This window comes from Ricinus communis, chromosome 10, assembly GCF_019578655.1.
Source record: "Ricinus communis isolate WT05 ecotype wild-type chromosome 10, ASM1957865v1, whole genome shotgun sequence".
Taxonomy (NCBI): domain Eukaryota; kingdom Viridiplantae; phylum Streptophyta; class Magnoliopsida; order Malpighiales; family Euphorbiaceae; genus Ricinus; species Ricinus communis.
The window spans coordinates 14,652,762-14,671,734 of record NC_063265.1 but is presented as its reverse complement, the minus strand read 5'-3'; the positions used below and the strand labels follow the sequence as shown (position 1 = coordinate 14,671,734).

Sequence of the window (18,973 nt, the reverse complement as noted above, 5' to 3'; positions counted from 1 at the left end):
AAGTAGCCTTTGTAATAATTATTAGGTCCAAGGCTATCCTTCAGGTGTTACAAACTATATATGCTATTCTTTTGAGCATTTTCTCTGACATATCAGAACAAATGCTACTTTGCAGAAGCCACTTGCTTCTCTTGATATTTAAAGAACTGAAGTGGGTATTAGCTATCTGTCTTCATTGCTTAAACTCTTTTTTCTTTTGCAAGAGATCATAAAGAAACCCACATTTCAATATACATTTTGTCTCTTGACATGGCAGAACATTGCTTGACTCATCTCGCAAAGGGAACAAATGTTGCTAGATAATGGCATGGAATATTTGCGAAAATAAATTAATTCAGCTGCTGAAGTTTAAGTTCATATTAGTCTGCATTTGGTTCAAATCTTATTTTAATGATTTTTTTTTTCTTTGATATGCTATATAATAAATCTAGAATTTGTTTCAACTGAAATGAAAGTTTGTTTAAATATGAAATCAATTTTGTATTTTAAATTTTCTAAGAATACCTTTCATATGTATATACTATAGTATTTTCAATCTTATTTCCTTTGAGTTTGCAAAAATATGAATATTTTAAAATATAATACACATAAAGATTCAATATCTAACTCTCCCACTCTCCAAAAACAATTAAGTGGAGAAGCATGACACTCTATTCCCAAAATTGCTTTCCTCAAAATCAACATACTACTAGTTATTATTTTCAATTTTTTTAATATAACACTTCATTACTTGAAATTTTTTACCTACACAAAGAAATACAAGAAATAAGATTTTTTTAAAAATATTCTAAAATTAACAAAAAATATTATTTATACTGTGTCAAAAAATACTATTTTTTTAAATTTTTTTCTTTCAAATTTACGACGTGGTTATTTTACAGTTGTTCTTTTGTTTTACCAAAAAACAACTAAAGAAAAAAAAACCAAAAATATATTATTTGATATTTTAACACAGTAAAAATAAAAAATAAAAAAATATAGATATTTTATAATTTTCTCAAGAAATAAAATACAATAAGTATATAAGTTCAAGTCCAAAGTACAACCTAGTTAAAGATAACTACCCAATTAAAAAAAGTTCATTCTAAAATATTTTAGAAAATTAGGACAACTCTAACACCAAGGAGAGAAAGAGCCACCTCCATTGACAACTAAACTCATGAGTAAAACTTCAATTAAATTACAATGATTCAAGTGAGAAGAGGTTGTCTTAGAAATGGGGAAGAGGAAAGCCTTAAACAATGGTACAAGCATTGTTTTATATTCTACCACTCAAAAACTATGTCTATAATGTCTATTGAAGGTCTTGAAAAAGATAAATTTGTGACGACACATCCAAAAAGAATCCAAAATAATTTATTATTTTGACCGTCACGCCAATTAGTCTTCATAAATTCATTCATTCATGAAAAAACTTCTACTTTCACTATTTGAAAGTCTTCTATACAAGAGAACATAGGTGAAAATAACAAACTCCGTATTATTAAACCCTAGAGGAAAAGATCAAGAAAAATTCTTAAAAAAGAGAGAAAAAACAAAACACCTCTAAGGAAAGAGGCTTAAAATCTAGAAAAGAAGAGATGAGAGAGCTTGTCTTTGACAATGCACCTTTGTTGTGCTATCATTTCCAATTGACCTCTTGACATTTAATCAAAGAAATATTAAAAGAGCAACACACATTTAGACAGCAAAAGAAACTTATGTCTTTCCTTTCTTGTTTTCATGAGATTTCTGTTGACCATTCTTCAGAGGATATCAGCCTAAAATGTGATGCTCCTGATTCATGTTCTTAATCAAATCCTCACAGCTCCAATCTAAGACCCTCCTTGTATTTTTTACAAGTAATAAATATGCGTTGAGGGTCTTCTCGGAAGCCAACATCTTTATCATCCGCCATCTCCGTCCAACAACCTAGTGGCACCCAACTGGCCAACTTGTGTCTCAACTTCTCTGTATTAATTCATTTAATGCTGTCACCAATTGCCCCTCCGAGCCACCAATTTTCCTAGACAATTTCAAGACTAACTTCGAGATTTCATTTCAAAAAGTTACACAATAAAGTAACTTTATAAAAAAATAATAAATATCTAATTGGAGTAAACATATATATATATATATATATATATATATAATAGAAAGCAATATGAACCAATATCAATTGGCTATTTCGGTTCAGTTTTAATTCGGTTTTCAAGAAGAGGGATTAAGAATGGACTAATATCCCATTGGATAGACAACATACCTAATTGGAGTTCCAATTATGGTTTTGGCTCAGTTTTTGCCCGGTTAGGTCTGGTTCAGATGTGCTCCAAACCAGCGGTGGCCATTCTAATTTCAAATTTAATACATGCCTTGATTCATTCTAATTTCAAGCGCAAGCATCAAGCATAAAGTGATCATTCAAAATTGACACTTTTTTTTCTAAAGAGAAAATCTAAAGATAACTCAAGGGTTTATATCAAAATATCATATTGTTATATCATGCATTTGAAAACATTAACAAGTATGCATCTAATATCAAAATATACATGTATTATTAGATTACAAAACGCGTGTTTTGATAAATTATGAAATTAAGATTTATTTTATTAGATATTAATTGACATTTTATATCATTATATGGCTAATAGACAAAAAAATAATAATTAACACTCTAAATTTAAATTCATTACAAAATAGATGAATCAATATACTATAAATATTCTTTTATCATGTCTCATTTCTTAATTACATATTATATTATTATTAAAAAAATTATTATGTTTTTTATTTCATTTTTTTAATTTATTGTATTTTATATTTATTTTTTACTACAACATTAAATTTCTTTTCTCAAAATATGTTCATACTTTTATAAGAAAAATATTATATATTAAAATAATACAAATTTTAATCAACATAATTAAGAGTAAACATAAAAAAAAATTAATTTTATATTTTCAAAAAAATAAAGATAATTTTAACAATTTTTTCTCCAAACATCAACATTATGATTTAAATTTATAAAATGACTTATAGGTACATATGTTTTAAATTATAGATTCATTATACATATATCTGAGGTTATAAATTATAGATTAAAAGATCATAAATTAAAAAAACAACTTCAGATATTAAGAATAAGTTCACCAGTAAAAATTAATAAATATACACTTTATATTTAATAAATCTTGCACTAATAATAGATGAATATATAATTATAAATAATGAATCTAAAATTTATGTTTAATAGATTTGACAGTAATAAAATATGAATATATAATATATAAGTAATGAACCTGATACTAATAATAAATGGATATATATATTTTATAAATAATAAATAACATATTTATATGTTAAGAATAAATATTATAAATGAGAGTTAATGGATATATATTTTTTATTTAACAGATGAATATACAAGTTATAAATAATGAATTTAAAATTTATGTTTAATAAATTTGTCACCATTAACAAATGAATGTATATTTTATAAACGATGAATCTAGAGTTCATGTTTACATTAATAATAATTATAAGTGATGAATATACCGTCTGTGCATAAAACAAATCAATATTCATAGATTAAAACAACAAATTCATAATCTACGAATTATAAATTCATCAAATCTTCATAATCTACGAATTATAAATTCATCAAATCTACACTTAAAATTCATTTAATATACACATTTAGAAGAATTTAGTCTCAATTGGCTATTTGTTTATTGTAATTAAGCTTATTAAATATTTTCTTAATTTAAATAAAATACTAAAAAAATATCAATTAGGATGGAATGAGTAGAGTACCTATTAATAAAACTTTTAATAAAAAAATAATTAAATATTTAATAAAATATAAAATTATTTTTAAAATTTAAGATTTAATAAAATTATTAATTTATCACATATCAAATATAAATATAATTAATTAGTTTGTAATATAACTATTTTATTATTTAAAGAATTAGATAAAATTAAAAAAGCAAGGTTACTTGTTCATAATGCTACGATGAACACGAGTGTAGAATCTAATTTAAACCCAAAACATCCCAATTTCAAATTTCAGTCGAATACGAAAAGGAACAAAAATCCTACAAAAATTGTAATATTTGTTGAAACAAAAGGGCATATAGAATAGGAGTAATACGCTCGACACTCCAAAACTAGCCCCAAAAATATCTACTCTCCCAAAAATCCCCTTTATAAACCTCTCTACTCTCTACCCAAAACCTTATCCTTCATTCCTATCTATTTCTCAATCCTTTCAAGTTTTCAAAACCAGTAGCCATGTCTACCGCTTCTGCCTCTTCTCTTGTTCTCCCTTCTCTCAATCCCAAAACCCTTTCTTTATGTAACCCTAATAAACCCATTTCACTCTCTTTCAAGCTCCATGCAAAACCAATCTCAATTCCCTCTTCACTTTTCAGTTCCTTTGTACCTCTCCAGCAGCAACCCTATTCTTCTTCTTCTCGGTTCGTTCCGAGCGTTGCCATTTCTTCTGAATTTGGACAAGAAGAGGATGTTTCTAGTGATGGAGACGAGTCTAGTTTCTCTCAAGACCTTAAATTGTTTGTGGGTAATCTTCCTTTTAATGTTGACAGTGCTCAGCTTGCTGGTTTGTTTGAAAGCGCTGGAAATGTTGAGATGGTTGAGGTATAATTTTTTTTTTCAATTTCCTTTGCTTAAATTTTGTTGCTTATAATTTGCTCTTTTTAGTGGTTGGTCATAGTTAATATTATGAAAGAACCTATTTTTCCTCTTCATTTGCTTTATATATTTATTTTTGTGAACAGAATTGGTTGAAATTTGCTTAATTTTGAATGTTTAGTGGAAAAGGGCGCTTGAGTTTGTAGTAAAGACACAAACTTTAGAATGTTTTTGTTGAAATAATGGAGGTGATATAGTGTAGGCGTTTAATCAATCTCTGTTTAGTAATTATTTGCTTTGTTTTGCTAAAATGAAGTGTCCTTTCTTTTTTGGAAGGTGATATATGACAAAGTAACTGGAAGAAGCAGAGGATTTGGTTTTGTGACCATGTCATCTATTGATGAAGTTGAAGCTGCTGCTCAGCAGTTCAATGGCTATGTAAGTTGACTTGTTCTGCGTCTCTGTTTGTATGAAAATGTATGGAGTATTGGGTTTAAATGCGACTTCTTTTTGGTTGAGATAAATTACCCTTGTGCAAATAATTGGAAGCTGAAGTATCGTATTGGGTAAATATTTACTGCATTTTTATATGGTGCATAGTTTTAGGTGATATTGAAGATCATTTTAGGAGCTTATCTAGTGGTGCAATAATTCTTGATGTCTAATTGATTTTAACATTTGTTTGTCTATGACGTGGTTTATGTTCTAAGCGAGGTGATTGATCTAAGCATGAGTTTGTTACAATTGCAGGAACTTGAAGGGAGGGCACTGAGGGTTAATTCTGGACCTCCTCCCCAGCGGGAATCTTCCTTCTCTAGAAGCCCAAGGTTTGGCGGCGGCGGCGGCGGTGGCGGCGGCGAATCTCTTGAAGGCAACAGGTTATATGTTGGTAACCTTTCTTGGAGTGTTGATAACTTGGCACTTGAGAGCTTTTTCAGTGAGCAAGGGAAGGTTGTGGATGCTAAGGTGGTCTACGACAGGGAGAGTGGTAGATCAAGGGGCTTTGGTTTTGTTACTTATAGTTCTGCTGAAGAGGTTGAAAATGCCATTGATTCCTTGAACGGCGCTGTAAGTTTATTACTCTCTTTTACTTGATAATATATGTATTGTTAGAAGTATCATAAGATTGGCTGCCTTGTAGACAGCCTGAAATGCTAGTTTTAGAACCAAGGTTTCGGTGTTCTGAATGTAGACTACTATGATTTCTTGTTCTATTGGTGGCTTGGGAGTTTGTTTTTCATGTAGATGATGAATTTGGATAATCATATGGTTGATTTGCAGTCTTTTCTAGTTAATAGCTCTCTACACTGTTGGCAAGAATCTTTTGAAGGTTATATATGTTCCATCAAGCCATCTCACTGAATATTACATGAAGCTTGTGTGAATCTAACTTCTAAATTTTTAATTTTCATTAATAGTTATCTAATTATACTACTCTCAGAATCATGTCTGATATCTGGTCGTGCCATTTTTGGCAGTGTGCTTCTGATTCTAAATAGCTACAAGTTAATCTGTACTTTGTGAAATTTGATGTTGCAGGAATTGGATGGCAGAGCAATTCGTGTGTCTGTTGCAGAAGCTAGGCCAAGGCGTCAATTTTGAGCTCTAAACTTATGCTGTTTTTCTCCCTGGACAAAATACTTCGGGTGCCACTTTTTATCTTTTTCTTCTTTTTTGATATGTATGGATATATGCATGAACAAGATCACTGTATAAAACTTAACTTAACCAACATTTGATCTATCTTCTAGCTTTCAGCTAGATATTTTGTATGATTTGAATTTAATGAGACAACTTTTATTATTTGATTTGGCACCACTCTTTCCAACCTTAAACATCTAATTTCTGTGACAGGGACTTGGGAGATAAGCACCTGCAATGAATTGCTGTTCGTCAAAAACATGCGAAGTGTTCTCCTTTTTCCTGGACTGCTCTATGCCTGACAGTGATGAGCCACTTTGATTTATGGATCTAGATGAACAGGAGCCCTGCGATGAAATTTCTTGATGTATGTTTTGGGTGCCATGATATTCTGATGAAAAAACTTATATGTAGGCTATTTATAGAGTTAATGTATCACTGATTTTGATTTTGGTTTCCCCCATATGTGTTGTGCCAGAGCTATTTTTTATTGTCAAAACAAATTGCAGGGTAATGCAAATCCAGGATAATTTGCACCAAGGTTCAAGACTTTGTAATTAGTAGTTAGTTGCTGGGGTTTGTCTACTAGCCTAGGAAGGTCTGAGAACCTTTCTGGACCTTGCGAGAACAATTCCAGGGTTTGCTGGCTTAGGTAACTTCGTTTTTGTTTCTTTGGTTGATTGGTTGCACGTGTGTGATAGAGTTGTCGGATGCCTAGGCATTATAGAGAAAATTAAGTCGTTTTATTGTTGGTTGTCGAAACAATTCTAATATGGTTTATATATCTGGTTAAACTAGTAATCCGATGGGCAGATTTAGGAGTTTGGAAGTATGCCTTAGGGTGGTCTATCCTGTCTTGCTCGTGTTTCCTTCTGGTGGGAAAATATGGGTTTTTATTTTAGCAGTTATAATGGGGTGGATTTTCCATGTTGGGTGGAAAACAGTTTCTATTTCTATTAATCAGTCCGAGTTTAATCAGTGGGAAAAAATAAAGTTACATACAATCATTAAGGGTAAATTACGCAGTTCCTATTTCAGATAAGAGTTGAAACTTGCAAATTGAAGAACAACATTATTAGAGATTATTTTGTTCATGTAATGCACAACGTTAATATAGTGTTCTCTCCCAAAAAAGAAAAGAAGGTAAGATTTATTTATGTCGGAGGCAAGCACTGGAACGAATAGATGAACGAATCTGCAGTTAGAGTCTGAGATTATTTTCCTATGTAATAGCTTATAATAGTATACTGTATAAACATAACGTATGCCTCAGTTCTTTTCTTCATTATATGGAGAGGGGGAGAAGTGGAAGGAAATAAAATGCTTCTGTTAAGGGGGCTGACTGACAGTGATAAGCATATTGCTGCCAATAGGCAGAAATAAGCATATAGTATTATTGTCTTTCATAATATTGCGTTCCTTTCCTTTGTCGTTTCATACTAATAGCAAACGAAGGGAAAAAGAAAAATTCAAGTTTTAACCGAGCCAACTCCTATTAGTAATTTATTATCATAGCCAAAAAGAAAATGCAAAATCAAAGGTATCGCCATGTCATTTTCTAATGACTGCAAAATGGATGGTTTTCTAAGACGACAATGAATGGTCAAACGGCAAATATACCAAATGTGGAAAAAGATTGTTTTCACCCAAAATGCTTGAAAAATCAGACTATATAGCATATGCCCTATATTGTTTTTTTTTCCTGTTATCCTCAACGTTATTTAACTACCATAAGCCTTATGTTTCAACCATTTCCTTTTCCTTTTTCTAGTTTTCAACATAAAGGATGTTCTCTTGTAGGCTTATCCATTTTATTGTTGTAATTTCTTCTTGCCATTGAGAAACGACCGAACAACGGATGGCTTTGTTACCTAACAACAAGCATCAGTCAAGTTCATGGCTGCACTTTGCCTGAACAAGCAAACAACTTAAAAGATTAACCAACTGCTGAACATTCAAGTATGTGCTTTATGTATTCTGCCTAGGAAAGTGAAGTTGGATTCTTTCCAAGAGTTTATCTGTGTACTTGTTTTTTAGAATGCATGGTCTTTTTGTTTGTTTGTTGTTATCGACAGCAGAAGTTACAATGCTTGATGCTTTTTCTATTGCAGATCAAGCGATAATCATATCACTGCTTTAGTCCCTCCGCGTACCAATGGCTCCTGGCATATCGACAAGGTCTGTCAGTTTACTTCTAGTTGAACTCTTTGTTCTTATTTGAACACTTTGATGTTTTTTCATTCACTTCTTAAATATTGGTAGATTAAATGGTCAATGAACTCAAAAATTTCCAGGTTTCGGAAAGATGTTGAAGTAGGAAAATTCACATTACCAAGAAAACTCATCACAACTCCTGCCTTAAACAAGTCCGATAAGGTTTCAGGATGCAAGAACTTACCCCGAAAAGTACTGTCAAGAGTTTTCTCTGAGGATTATGAATATGATGCGGCAGATAGTATGATTTTAGATCCTCGAGGACCTCTTATACAGACATGGAACAAAATCTTCTTTGCTGCATGTTTGACTTCGTTATTTATAGACCCTTTGTTCTTTTTGTTACCTCAAGTTAAGGAGGATATTTGCATTCATGTTTCTATCCCGCTTGAGGCTGCTTTTACAGTTATCAGGTCATTAGCTGATTTAGTTTACATCATTCATATCTCCGTTCGGTTTCGCATGGCTTACGTTGCCCCTTCATCTCGAGTGTTTGGGAGAGGAGAGCTAGTTGTAAATCCTTCAAAGATTGCTTCAAGGTACCTTCACAGGGATTTTTGGCTCGACATTTTAGTTGCTCTACCTGTTCCCCAGGTTTGCCATCAGTACTTTTATATATGCCTTATTTTATCGGCTTAAAACTTAGCTTGAAATAATGAAATTTTTTTCTGGACATGTTTTCAGTTGCTGATCTGGGGTGTCATCCCAAGTTTAAGTGGTCCATCAATGGCCCATACAAGAACTGTTATTCGCATCAGTATCATAATTCAGTATCTTCTAAGGCTATATCTTATCTTTCCCCTGTCATCTCAAATCAACAAGGCGACTGGTCTCGTCTTAGAAACAGCATGGGCTGGAGCAGCTTATAATCTGGTCCTCTATATGTTGGCAAGCCATGTAAGTAACCGCTGCAAATTCTCTTCAAATGAACAAAGCTCATGTCAGATTATCAGATATTTGGAATGTTAAGACTCATCATATGTATCTACCCTTGTCTGAAAGGTTTTGGGATGCTTGTGGTACCTCCTAGCAATTGAAAGGCAGGAAGACTGTTGGAGAAAAGTTTGTGGTCTTGAGCAAGGGGAATGCTATTATTCATTTATAGACTGCAGTCTGTTGGACGACCCTGGCAGATCATCTTGGTTGACATTGAGCAATGTCTCGAACCTATGTGATCCAAGTAGTGGATTCTTCGAGTTTGGCATTTTCAGTGATGCATTGTCTTTTCGAGTAACATCCTCGAGCTTCTTCAAGAAATTCTTCTACTGTCTTTGGTGGGCGCTGAGGAATTTGAAGTGAGTTTCTAGTTGAACATGTTCTCTATCAATTCGTATTATTAGAATCCAATTCTACACTATTCTTTACACGAAAATGATCATTGCATTGACGAAGTCAATTTTTGCAGCTCTCTAGGACAGGGACTCTCCACAGGCCCTTATCTTGGAGAAATAATATATGCCATGATAGTAGGAATTGTTTCCTTAATGCTTTTTGGACTGCTAATTGGAAACATGCAAGTAAGTCTAGCTATTAGTAACTGCTTTAGTTCTTACAAAATTGTCAACTGTGCTATTATCAGGTGGCCTGAAAGTTTTCCATTTCTTTTACTGTTGACAGAGATATCTTCAGTCCAGCAGCGCAAGACTGGAACAGTGGAGGATTTTCAAGACTGATACAGAGCGATGGATGAGACATAGGCAGCTTCCCCATGAAATGAAAGAGAGAGTTCGAAGATATAATCAACACAGATGGTGTGCAACTCGAGGAGTTGATGAAGAGGCTATTCTGAAAAGCCTCCCCATGGATCTCAGACGAGTAATCAAGCGACACCTCTGCCTTGATCTTGTTAGAAAAGTAAGCATTAGCATTTGTGGGTGAAATGACAATTTTAATGTTTCTCCATTGGATAGGGATGATGTTAATAGTGAACTTGTTATCATGATGACTGTATATGCATCTGGCAGGTTCAACTCTTTAATATGATGGATGAGCAGATGCTAGATGCTATATGTGAAAGGCTGAAACCATGTCTGTATGACCAAGGGACCTGCCTAGATCGCGAAGGCGATCCTGTTAATGAGATGCTTTTCATTATCAGAGGTCATTTAGACTCTTACACCACCAATGGTGGTCGTGCTGATTTCTTCAATTCATGCCTTATTGTGCCTGGCGATTTTTGCGGCGAGGAACTATTAACCTGGGCACTAGACCCTCGTTCGAGTTCAAATGTTACTCTCCCTTCATCCACACGCACAGCTATTGCCATCACCGACGTGGAAGCTTTCGCCTTAATGGCTGAGGACTTAAAGTTTGTAGCATCTCAATTTCGCAGGCTGAACAGCAAACAACTCAGACACGTCTTCAGGTTTCACTCTCCACATTGGAGAACATGGGCTGCTTGCTTTATACAAGCAGCTTGGTTTCGGTATAAAAGAAGGAAGGAGGAAGATGAGTTGCATAGAATCAAGAGCAAGTCTGGACTGGAGGTGGACCCAACACCTTCATCTTTGCTTCAGGTTGCCACTAACTTCACTATGTATGCATCAAAATTAGCAGCAAGCACTAGAAGAGGTGGATCCAAGCCAGAAGATCCTGATTTTACAGTTGAAAAATAAACTTTTCATGCTTTAACACATGCATGTTTTCATAACCTTGCCTAAAATATAGCCTATACTAGATTTATCCAACCTTAAATCCTCCAATATGAGGGCTATAGATATGCTTTTGATGTATGCAGAGAAAATCTTTGAGCATGCTATAGTAATAGAACCATGAATCCATCCATGTTAGGCTGATCAAGTTCTGATCTCATTTGGGCTCATCAGTCTTTCATTTTCAGAAGAAAAGACCCAAAAATTTGTTACCTTTTAAGGCTTTAGCCACAGTGGCCAAGTAAAATTCACATAAACTTGGTTTGGACTTACTGGTCCAGCCAACTAGACCAAATAAATTTGGAAAAATATCACAAATACCTATTCTTTTCTTATTTCATCAAATTTACAATATATATTTTTTTATTATGTTAAAATATAAAATATGGTTGTTTAACTTTTTTTATTTTATTATAGTTTTGTTTTTTTTTTAATTATTTTTGGATAAAACAACCGAAAAATTACAGTCGCACTATAATTTTGAAAAAAAAAAAAATAGAAAAACAGTATTTTTCATAAAAGAAAATTTACACATGATATCTTTTGTTAATTTTAGAATATGTTCAAAAAGTTTCCAATAAATTTCTGCCAAGCTGTCATTGGCTATTTAGGTTGGGTTGGGTTGGTTGCTTTATATCACTCCATTCTGTTGTAATATTACTCTATACTGTATAAAATGCAATATTTAATTAATGTTTGACCCCAAAAAGAAACAGAAGAAAAGCAAAGATAACTTCAGGTCATAGACTGCTGCAGGCTCCAGTAGTTTATAGCTGAACTGTTAATGAGTCTCAGGATTTCAGAAACTTGGTAAATGAAACAAAGGATTAAAAAAACTGAAAGAATTAGTGTAGGCTCAATGATTCTGGATGAGTTTCTTAAAGTCCATAACCTTTGACTTGAAGCCAAAGAGAAGTAGTATTATATTTGAGCTTCACAAAGTTATGATTTTCTTTAATTGGGTATTAGACAATTAGGATTAATATTAAATTAATATGGTTGATAGCATAATAAATTATAGATTGGATGATACTTCCTTTGTCTTTACTGAGTCTTCTTTTAGGCTCTTAAGCATTCATCAACCATTTAGAAGATTGAAAATTGGTCTATGAAGTCTTCCTTTCCTGAGTTGTTTTTGTCATAAAGTAAACAATTCATTTTCACCCTAAAGGGAAAAAGAAAATGTGAAGCATCTTTTTATGAATTATTAATCTCTGGTGTTATTATGTGTTATTTTGAAACTTCATGATTAGGATGGTTCACTTTTTTCCATGCATGCTTTCGATTGATACACATGGGGTAGTCATAGACTGGGGAGAGTTTCTTGCCTGACTACTATGGAATTTACAAACTGAGAGAGGGGGGAAATGGTATGAGATGATTCCTTCTTTCCTTGTGATTCTTTTCATGCAATTCTCTGAGGAGATGATTTAGAAGAGAGAAAGGGAAAGAAAAGCAAAGCAAAGGGAGGTTTTGGTAGACAAATTGATGAGGATGTAACATAAAATAGCATAAAAAAGAGGAACAAGATCAATCAAATGGGAAAACTATGATGAACCCCAGAAAACTAGTCAGGGTTCTCAAGCTAAAATTTTATATTTTGCAACTTAGGCTGCCTTTATTTAGTCAAAGTAACTTATTTCTCAAAACTATTTATCTTCTAAAGATAAGATAATGTTTTTCAAGAAATAGCTATTTTTTATTCTGTGGGTACATTTTATTAGTGGCTGACATATCCTACAAAATGTCACTTTTCCTCTGCAGTAACATACCATTTAATTTTTTTTTTTAAAAATATTTAAGTATTTACTGGTCCAAATTTCATATTTTTAATCATCTAATTTTCATTTATTTTCTCTAAAAATGATTTATTTCTTATATATATATATATATATATATATATATATATATATATTATCAATACATGTTTTTTAACGTAACAAATACCGAAAGAATGTAGAAAATATCTTTCGGCAAGAAGAAAAAAAAAACCTTACTAATTAGTTATTACGGTTGCCTAGCGTAGGCAGTGGTCCCACTCAGTGTGTCACACTTGGAAGTTGAAACCGTGACTACTGGTGGGCCTCTAGTCAGCAAACTTGGGCCCACTTTGTCTAATGGCCCAGCAATATTTATTTCTCCTATATACATGTTTTTCTTTTCTTTTTTCTCATTTCACGTCAAATTATATTGTTGATTCAAAATTTCTAATCATATAAAATTTATGAAATTTTGTATTTAATATTTTTGAAAAATAAAAATTTATTTATTTAAGCACAACACTATAAGATAAAAATTAAATTATTGAAAAAATAACTAATAGTATTATGAAACTAGTGTTTTAAAAAATGTTATGTATTCTTAAGACTTCTACCATATTTATAAACTTGGTTTAAATTATATTATAACTAGATGTGTGACCGACTTAATATCTAGTTACTATAATGCCTTGGAATTATTCTAATATATAAAGTTATACATATGGTGCAAGATCATATTCCACTCGAGCAGTAAAAGATATTAAGAAAGAGAAAGAATAAAGAAAGAAATGAGATGGACATAATTCTACAAGCCATAGAGAATATGAAGAATATACTTTATTTAATATCATAGCTGGTAATATGTCTATAATTGAATCCAATATAAATATGTCTTTAAAATGGAAGTACTAATAGGTTATTAATTATTATAGGGATTCTACTCAATTATAGATGCAAGGGCTACCAAATTCAGAAAATAACCTAATAATAAGAGGAAAAAAAAATATGAAAATGATTTACATTTTAAGTAAGTCGAAAAGCAATATTGGTATCAATATCAAAATATACGAACATGACTTAATGCAAATTAACAACTATAGAATTTAAAAATGAATTTTTATGAATTTGAATATTACCTTAACAACTGGTGTTAGTTGCTGCACAAGAATTGAGGTATTGAATGACAAATCTTGTTTATTCTTCAAACTGCTTGCTATAAACATATTAAAGAATTTAAAAAGAGAAGAACCTAATTGATTAATTTAGTAGCGATAGTGTACAATATAATTCAAGTAGAGTAAAACACAATTTATAAATCGCATGCATTTCTTGTATTTGTAAAGAAGATGAAAAGTCAGAACTCAATTAAAAATGAAGGCACAAGTCTTGTCCTTAATAGATTTGATGGGGAAAGGAATAGGTAATGACACAAAAAATAGAAAAATAAATATTCTTAATAATAGATTAATTCACCAAATTATAAAAAAATTCATAGAAAAATTTTCAAAAAGAGAAAACCTTATTTTCTTTTATATATATATATATATATATATATTCTGAAGAATTTAGTAAAACTTAATTTAGAAAAAAAAAAAACTCAATGCAAAAGGTGTTACAAGGTAATTAAGACACCCATGCATGCTGCATTGGACTTATAAGGACAAGTCTAAAAACAATAATGATCTAAGTGATAAATTTGAATTATGAGATTTTACCCAAATACCTCTCAAACATTGTGGGAATGGTAGTTAAACAGAAAAGAACATCAATGCTCACAACTCAACATCATTGGTCAAGAAATGAAACCCTTTTTAAAGAAGCATTAATAGTCGAGCTGAAGTGAAGTGATTGTTCTACGTCTAATTATATTTTAAACCCGAAATCTTTTTAATTATATTTATCAATATTTCTAAAAAATTATCAATTTACATAAATATATAAAATATGACTATCTTTATTTGACAGCCTCAATCTATTTAGTTTCAGACAAATAAAAATAGAGAAAAGTAATGGCCCCACAGAAGAGCAGGCATATAACTGAACTCTTAACTCTGTGTTTGGATGTTTTGAGGAGAAGGGTGTGGGAAGCCATCCCCATTGGATAAGGGAAAATTCATGATTTGGTAAAAAAGAAAAGAAGAAGAAGAAGAAAAGCATTGAATGGGTTGAATCCCAACAGCAAATTAATGGTGTTCTTGACCATCCAGAATAAAGTAAAAAAGTTCTTTCTTCCTTTTCTTCTTGGTGCAAAAGTAAAAGAAAGAAAGGAAGTTTCAAAGATGATTACTTATTACTATTGTTATTTAACCAATTTCTTTTTATTATTCGGATAGTAAAAAGCCAACAAAATCACTTTAATCAACTTCATTTTACTTAAAGCAGCCCTCTTTTTATTATTATTAATTTTTAAAAAATATTAATTATTTATTCTCGAGCGATTTAAAAATGGATTGCTCAATATTTCCAAAGTGATGTTAAAAAAGAATATTAAACTCTAGTTGACAAAGAAAAAGAATACCTTTTATTACCGACTGAACCATTTCTCTTGGTTAGAAAGATGTTTCCTTATAGATTGTGCATGGCATGATTTATTTTATGTGAATATTGGATTTTGAATAATACATACATAAGAATAAAAGAGGATTACATTAAAGTGAAAATGGGCATGAAGGGACCACAGGCAGAGCCGTAGTTTTTGGAAAATGAGATAATGTTGATGATTAGATCTGTGCAACTGTAGAGACAATTGACCCTTATAGAATGTATTGCTTCTTTCTGAAGAAAACAGATTCAAAAACCTACCACAAGCTCAAGCTATTTATTCATGTATATTCATTATAGATTTCCCTGGATCCAAAGTATATGTAATTCATTCCACACCATGTGAAGAATAAAGTTCTCAAAAACAAAATTAATTAGAAACCATGATAATGAAAAGAATGCTTTATTATTGTCTGATATTCTAACTTAAATAATATTATTTTACGTAATCATACAAATTCTATTTCGCTACAGAATATTTATACAACTATAACTAGTTTAATACGGATCTAAACTCGTTGCCACAGTATCAACCTCGGAACCAGGTGAAGAAATCCGACCAAAACACACACTTGAGCGTTGTAATTAATAAGTGAACAAGATTTTATATGTAAAAAAATGCACTCTGCTTTTACATCAATGAATAACTGAAATACAGTTCCTATTTCTATACAAGTTCCTTATGGTGTCAGAGCCTAACAATTTTGCCATAACAGTATCACCATCTCCCTTCAACTTCCCTGCTATTTCCCAATCATACACTCATCACTCCTTCTCCATCAGGAATTAACACCCACTAATTATTCTTTTGTTACGGAAAACTCAATTCTGACCACTTCTTAACTGTCAAAAACCTGCATGGACATCCTTTGACAAGGACAAGGGTGAGAACCATAGTTTCTTGGTAGATGAATGATGGTGCAATTTGCTAGCAATTACTATCTAAGCTAAACATCCGTCATCCCCAATTGCCAGGCGAACCTTGTTATATGTTTCCAAGTATATATATTCACTAGGTAGTAGCTACTGAACTTTGCTTTCAAGATTTGAATGTGATCACCACCACGAACCATAAAAGCACAGCTGTTGAATTTATGAATATGAAAAAACACTATTTTATCGAAAAGATTAAACAGTTAGATGGAGCTCTATGAACTAATACAAACATATCCCATTTTTGCACCGAAATTTCTAATTGACAAAACGACCTTTAATTTATAGAAACTCTAATATTATATAAACAAATGATTTCACCTAAAGATTTTAGTTACTTACTAGGAGAGAATATCCTAATATATCAGTTGATGTGGGTTTCTGAGTACCTCTTTAATTACCTATGTTTTGATATAGAATTGCAGGGTCCAAATAAGAATTTCTGAAACACCAACAGAATAAACAACAACTCCATGTATAATAATTAATATATGCATGGTAACTGTGTACATATAAGTTGGGGCCAATAAAATTGAGCGGATGGAAGGTAAAGGAAATCATAGTTGAAGCAACAAGTGATTATGGGGAGTAGTCCCTTCAGTTATAAATGTGTCCCGACAACAGGAGACATTGGGATTTAAGGAAACCATATCTGCTGCTCGATCATGTCCCAATTGCCATGCATTCCCCACTTCTTCAGTGTTTTTCAATTATTGAAGACTTAACCTCCTCATCAGATCGACATTGTATGAGTATCCCTTTTCCTCCACAAATCCTTAATTTATGTTCAGCCTGTGTGGTTTAGAATCATATGAGAGATTTTCTTTCTCTTCTTTCATATGGTTTAGAATCATATATATATATATATATAAGGAGAATTTTTCTTTTTGAGTTAATGTAGGAAATTCTTAAAATGGTGAACCTTTCAAAAATTAAACTTGCATAAAAATACTAGGCATTCGACTGTGAAACTACTGTTCTATATACGCCTTGTGTTTATTATATCCAATTGTTAAATGGTTAATACAAATTTAATTGTTTTATATTTAAGTAATGAAAGACACCTATAAATATCTGAAATTATTATTATTTTTTAAAATATGACAAATAATTATAAAATATTATAAAATTTATTAATTTCTTATAAACTCAATTTTTAATTTTATTTACAACTAAAATAATAACAATAGTTATTCAACGCCCGAATAAATTACTAGGGTTAAATTAAATGAAGAAACAAAACTATTTTCTTCTAAAATTATTTATTTAGGGAACATATATCAACTTGTACATTTATTGGCTAATAAATGATAGACACACATATTTAAACACTAAAATTTCTAAATTTATTTAGGGTACAAATTTTTAAACACTATATTTAAACACTAAAACTATTTATTTAGGGTACAAATTTTTTATTAAACACTAAAACTTCTAAATTTATTCTATTGAACTTCTAAAATTTTATTTTTTTTATTGCTCTTATATTTTTATTTTTACTTCGACTAAGGATTTCTTTCATTTTTTTTATAAAATTCATTTTTCTATTGAATTTTTTTATTTTTTTATTTTTCTTTCATTAAAGGTTTTTGGATCTTAATCAAAACAATGGTAAAGTACAAAAGTACAAGGGATCAATAACAAAAAAAAATATATAACAAATAAAAATCAAAATCAAAATCAAAAGACTTAAACATATATTTTATCTATTTAATAATATTAGACAATTAAAATAAATATAAATAATTTAATTATCAAATATAAACTATTTAGACCATGAATCAATTGGTCATCTATCAAATCTAGTATCGTTAATCAATAATCAAACTAATGGAGGCATCTGTTGCATATCATAATTTATTTATGATCGTACCTCTCTCTATCTCTCCCTAAAGATCATTGTTTTCAGATGAGAAAGTTAATTAATTGATGTTGTTATCCAATAATTTTATGGTTAATTAAAGATAGCACCTGGGTTTGACTTAAACTAACTGAATTAACGGTCGGATACCATTAAGACCAATTATGCCGTATCAAGTGGTCCAGGTGGGTCCTCCAATTTCTTCAAATTTTTTTTTCTTTCTTGTCATTTTTATGTTTTCTTTCAAGCAATTACCATTGATTTTTTTTTCCTTTAGTTATTTTTATAATTAAACACAAATTATTTAACTCTTACGATTTTAAATTTTACGTGATCATATCATATTTTATATATAAATAGAAAAATCTGTATGTAATAAGGTCCATGGTCAAGCTGCGGAATTATATATATATATATATATATATATATATATATATAACTTGAATGGACTGTATAATAAATGAAATTATATTGAATAATTCATTTCCACCCCCGTAAGAAGCAAAGGGAGGTCCACATCTACTGTTGAAAAATTTCAGGTGTTGACACTTTGCACTCCAAAAGTTGATGTTGCATGTTAATTATGACTTTGGAGGCCAATGAATTGAATTGAATGGAAATAATTCATTCTGGATGCTAATTGTAGGAATCAACCATAGGCATCTTATATAATTAAGAGCATGTTGCTATGTCTTTATTTGTCTTAATCTATATGTACTTTTCCCTTTTGCACCGAAAAG

At 31.1% G+C, this 18,973-nt stretch overlaps 2 protein-coding genes across 3 annotated transcripts; both read left to right on the top strand.

Annotated features, from left to right (window-relative positions):
• Positions 1-4,186: 4,186 nt before the first annotated feature.
• LOC8284518 (RNA-binding protein CP29B, chloroplastic) lies at positions 4,187-6,731 on the top strand. The gene is made up of 5 exons (XM_002519479.4): positions 4,187-4,638; positions 4,969-5,070; positions 5,383-5,700; positions 6,172-6,278; positions 6,487-6,731. Exons 1-4 carry the CDS (start codon positions 4,273-4,275, stop codon positions 6,232-6,234), a joined length of 849 nt encoding a protein of 282 aa, XP_002519525.2. The 5' UTR covers positions 4,187-4,272; the 3' UTR covers positions 6,235-6,278; positions 6,487-6,731.
• A 56-nt stretch (positions 6,732-6,787) lies between these two features.
• LOC125368618 (protein CNGC15c-like) lies at positions 6,788-11,881 on the top strand. 2 transcript variants are annotated; one of them, XM_048369617.1, is made up of 9 exons: positions 6,788-6,925; positions 8,074-8,232; positions 8,385-8,455; positions 8,568-9,081; positions 9,172-9,384; positions 9,490-9,782; positions 9,893-10,004; positions 10,105-10,341; positions 10,452-11,881. In XM_048369617.1, the coding sequence occupies exons 4-9, from the start codon at positions 8,731-8,733 to the stop codon at positions 11,100-11,102; spliced, it is 1,857 nt and encodes a 618-aa protein (XP_048225574.1). In that variant the 5' UTR covers positions 6,788-6,925; positions 8,074-8,232; positions 8,385-8,455; positions 8,568-8,730; the 3' UTR covers positions 11,103-11,881. The 2 variants fall into 2 exon arrangements, with proteins under 2 accessions (XP_048225574.1, XP_048225573.1); XM_048369616.1 differs by lacking the exon at positions 8,074-8,232 and having other exon boundaries at positions 6,789-6,925; positions 8,385-8,451.
• The last annotated feature ends 7,092 nt before the right edge of the window (positions 11,882-18,973 follow it).

Excerpts from the sequence above, each read along its gene's own strand:
- LOC8284518 (XM_002519479.4), top strand. The coding sequence starts at position 4,273 with ATGTCTACCGCTTCTGCCTCTTCTCTTGTTCTCCCTTCTCTCAATCCC. Across the intron at positions 5,071-5,382 it reads CTCAGCAGTTCAATGGCTAT|GAACTTGAAGGGAGGGCACT; the intron begins GTAAGTTGACTT and ends TTACAATTGCAG. Across the intron at positions 5,701-6,171 it reads TTGATTCCTTGAACGGCGCT|GAATTGGATGGCAGAGCAAT; the intron begins GTAAGTTTATTA and ends TTGATGTTGCAG.
- LOC125368618 (XM_048369616.1), top strand. The coding sequence starts at position 8,429 with ATGGCTCCTGGCATATCGACAAG. Across the intron at positions 9,082-9,171 it reads TTGCTCTACCTGTTCCCCAG|TTGCTGATCTGGGGTGTCAT; the intron begins GTTTGCCATCAG and ends ACATGTTTTCAG. Across the intron at positions 10,005-10,104 it reads TGCTAATTGGAAACATGCAA|AGATATCTTCAGTCCAGCAG; the intron begins GTAAGTCTAGCT and ends TACTGTTGACAG.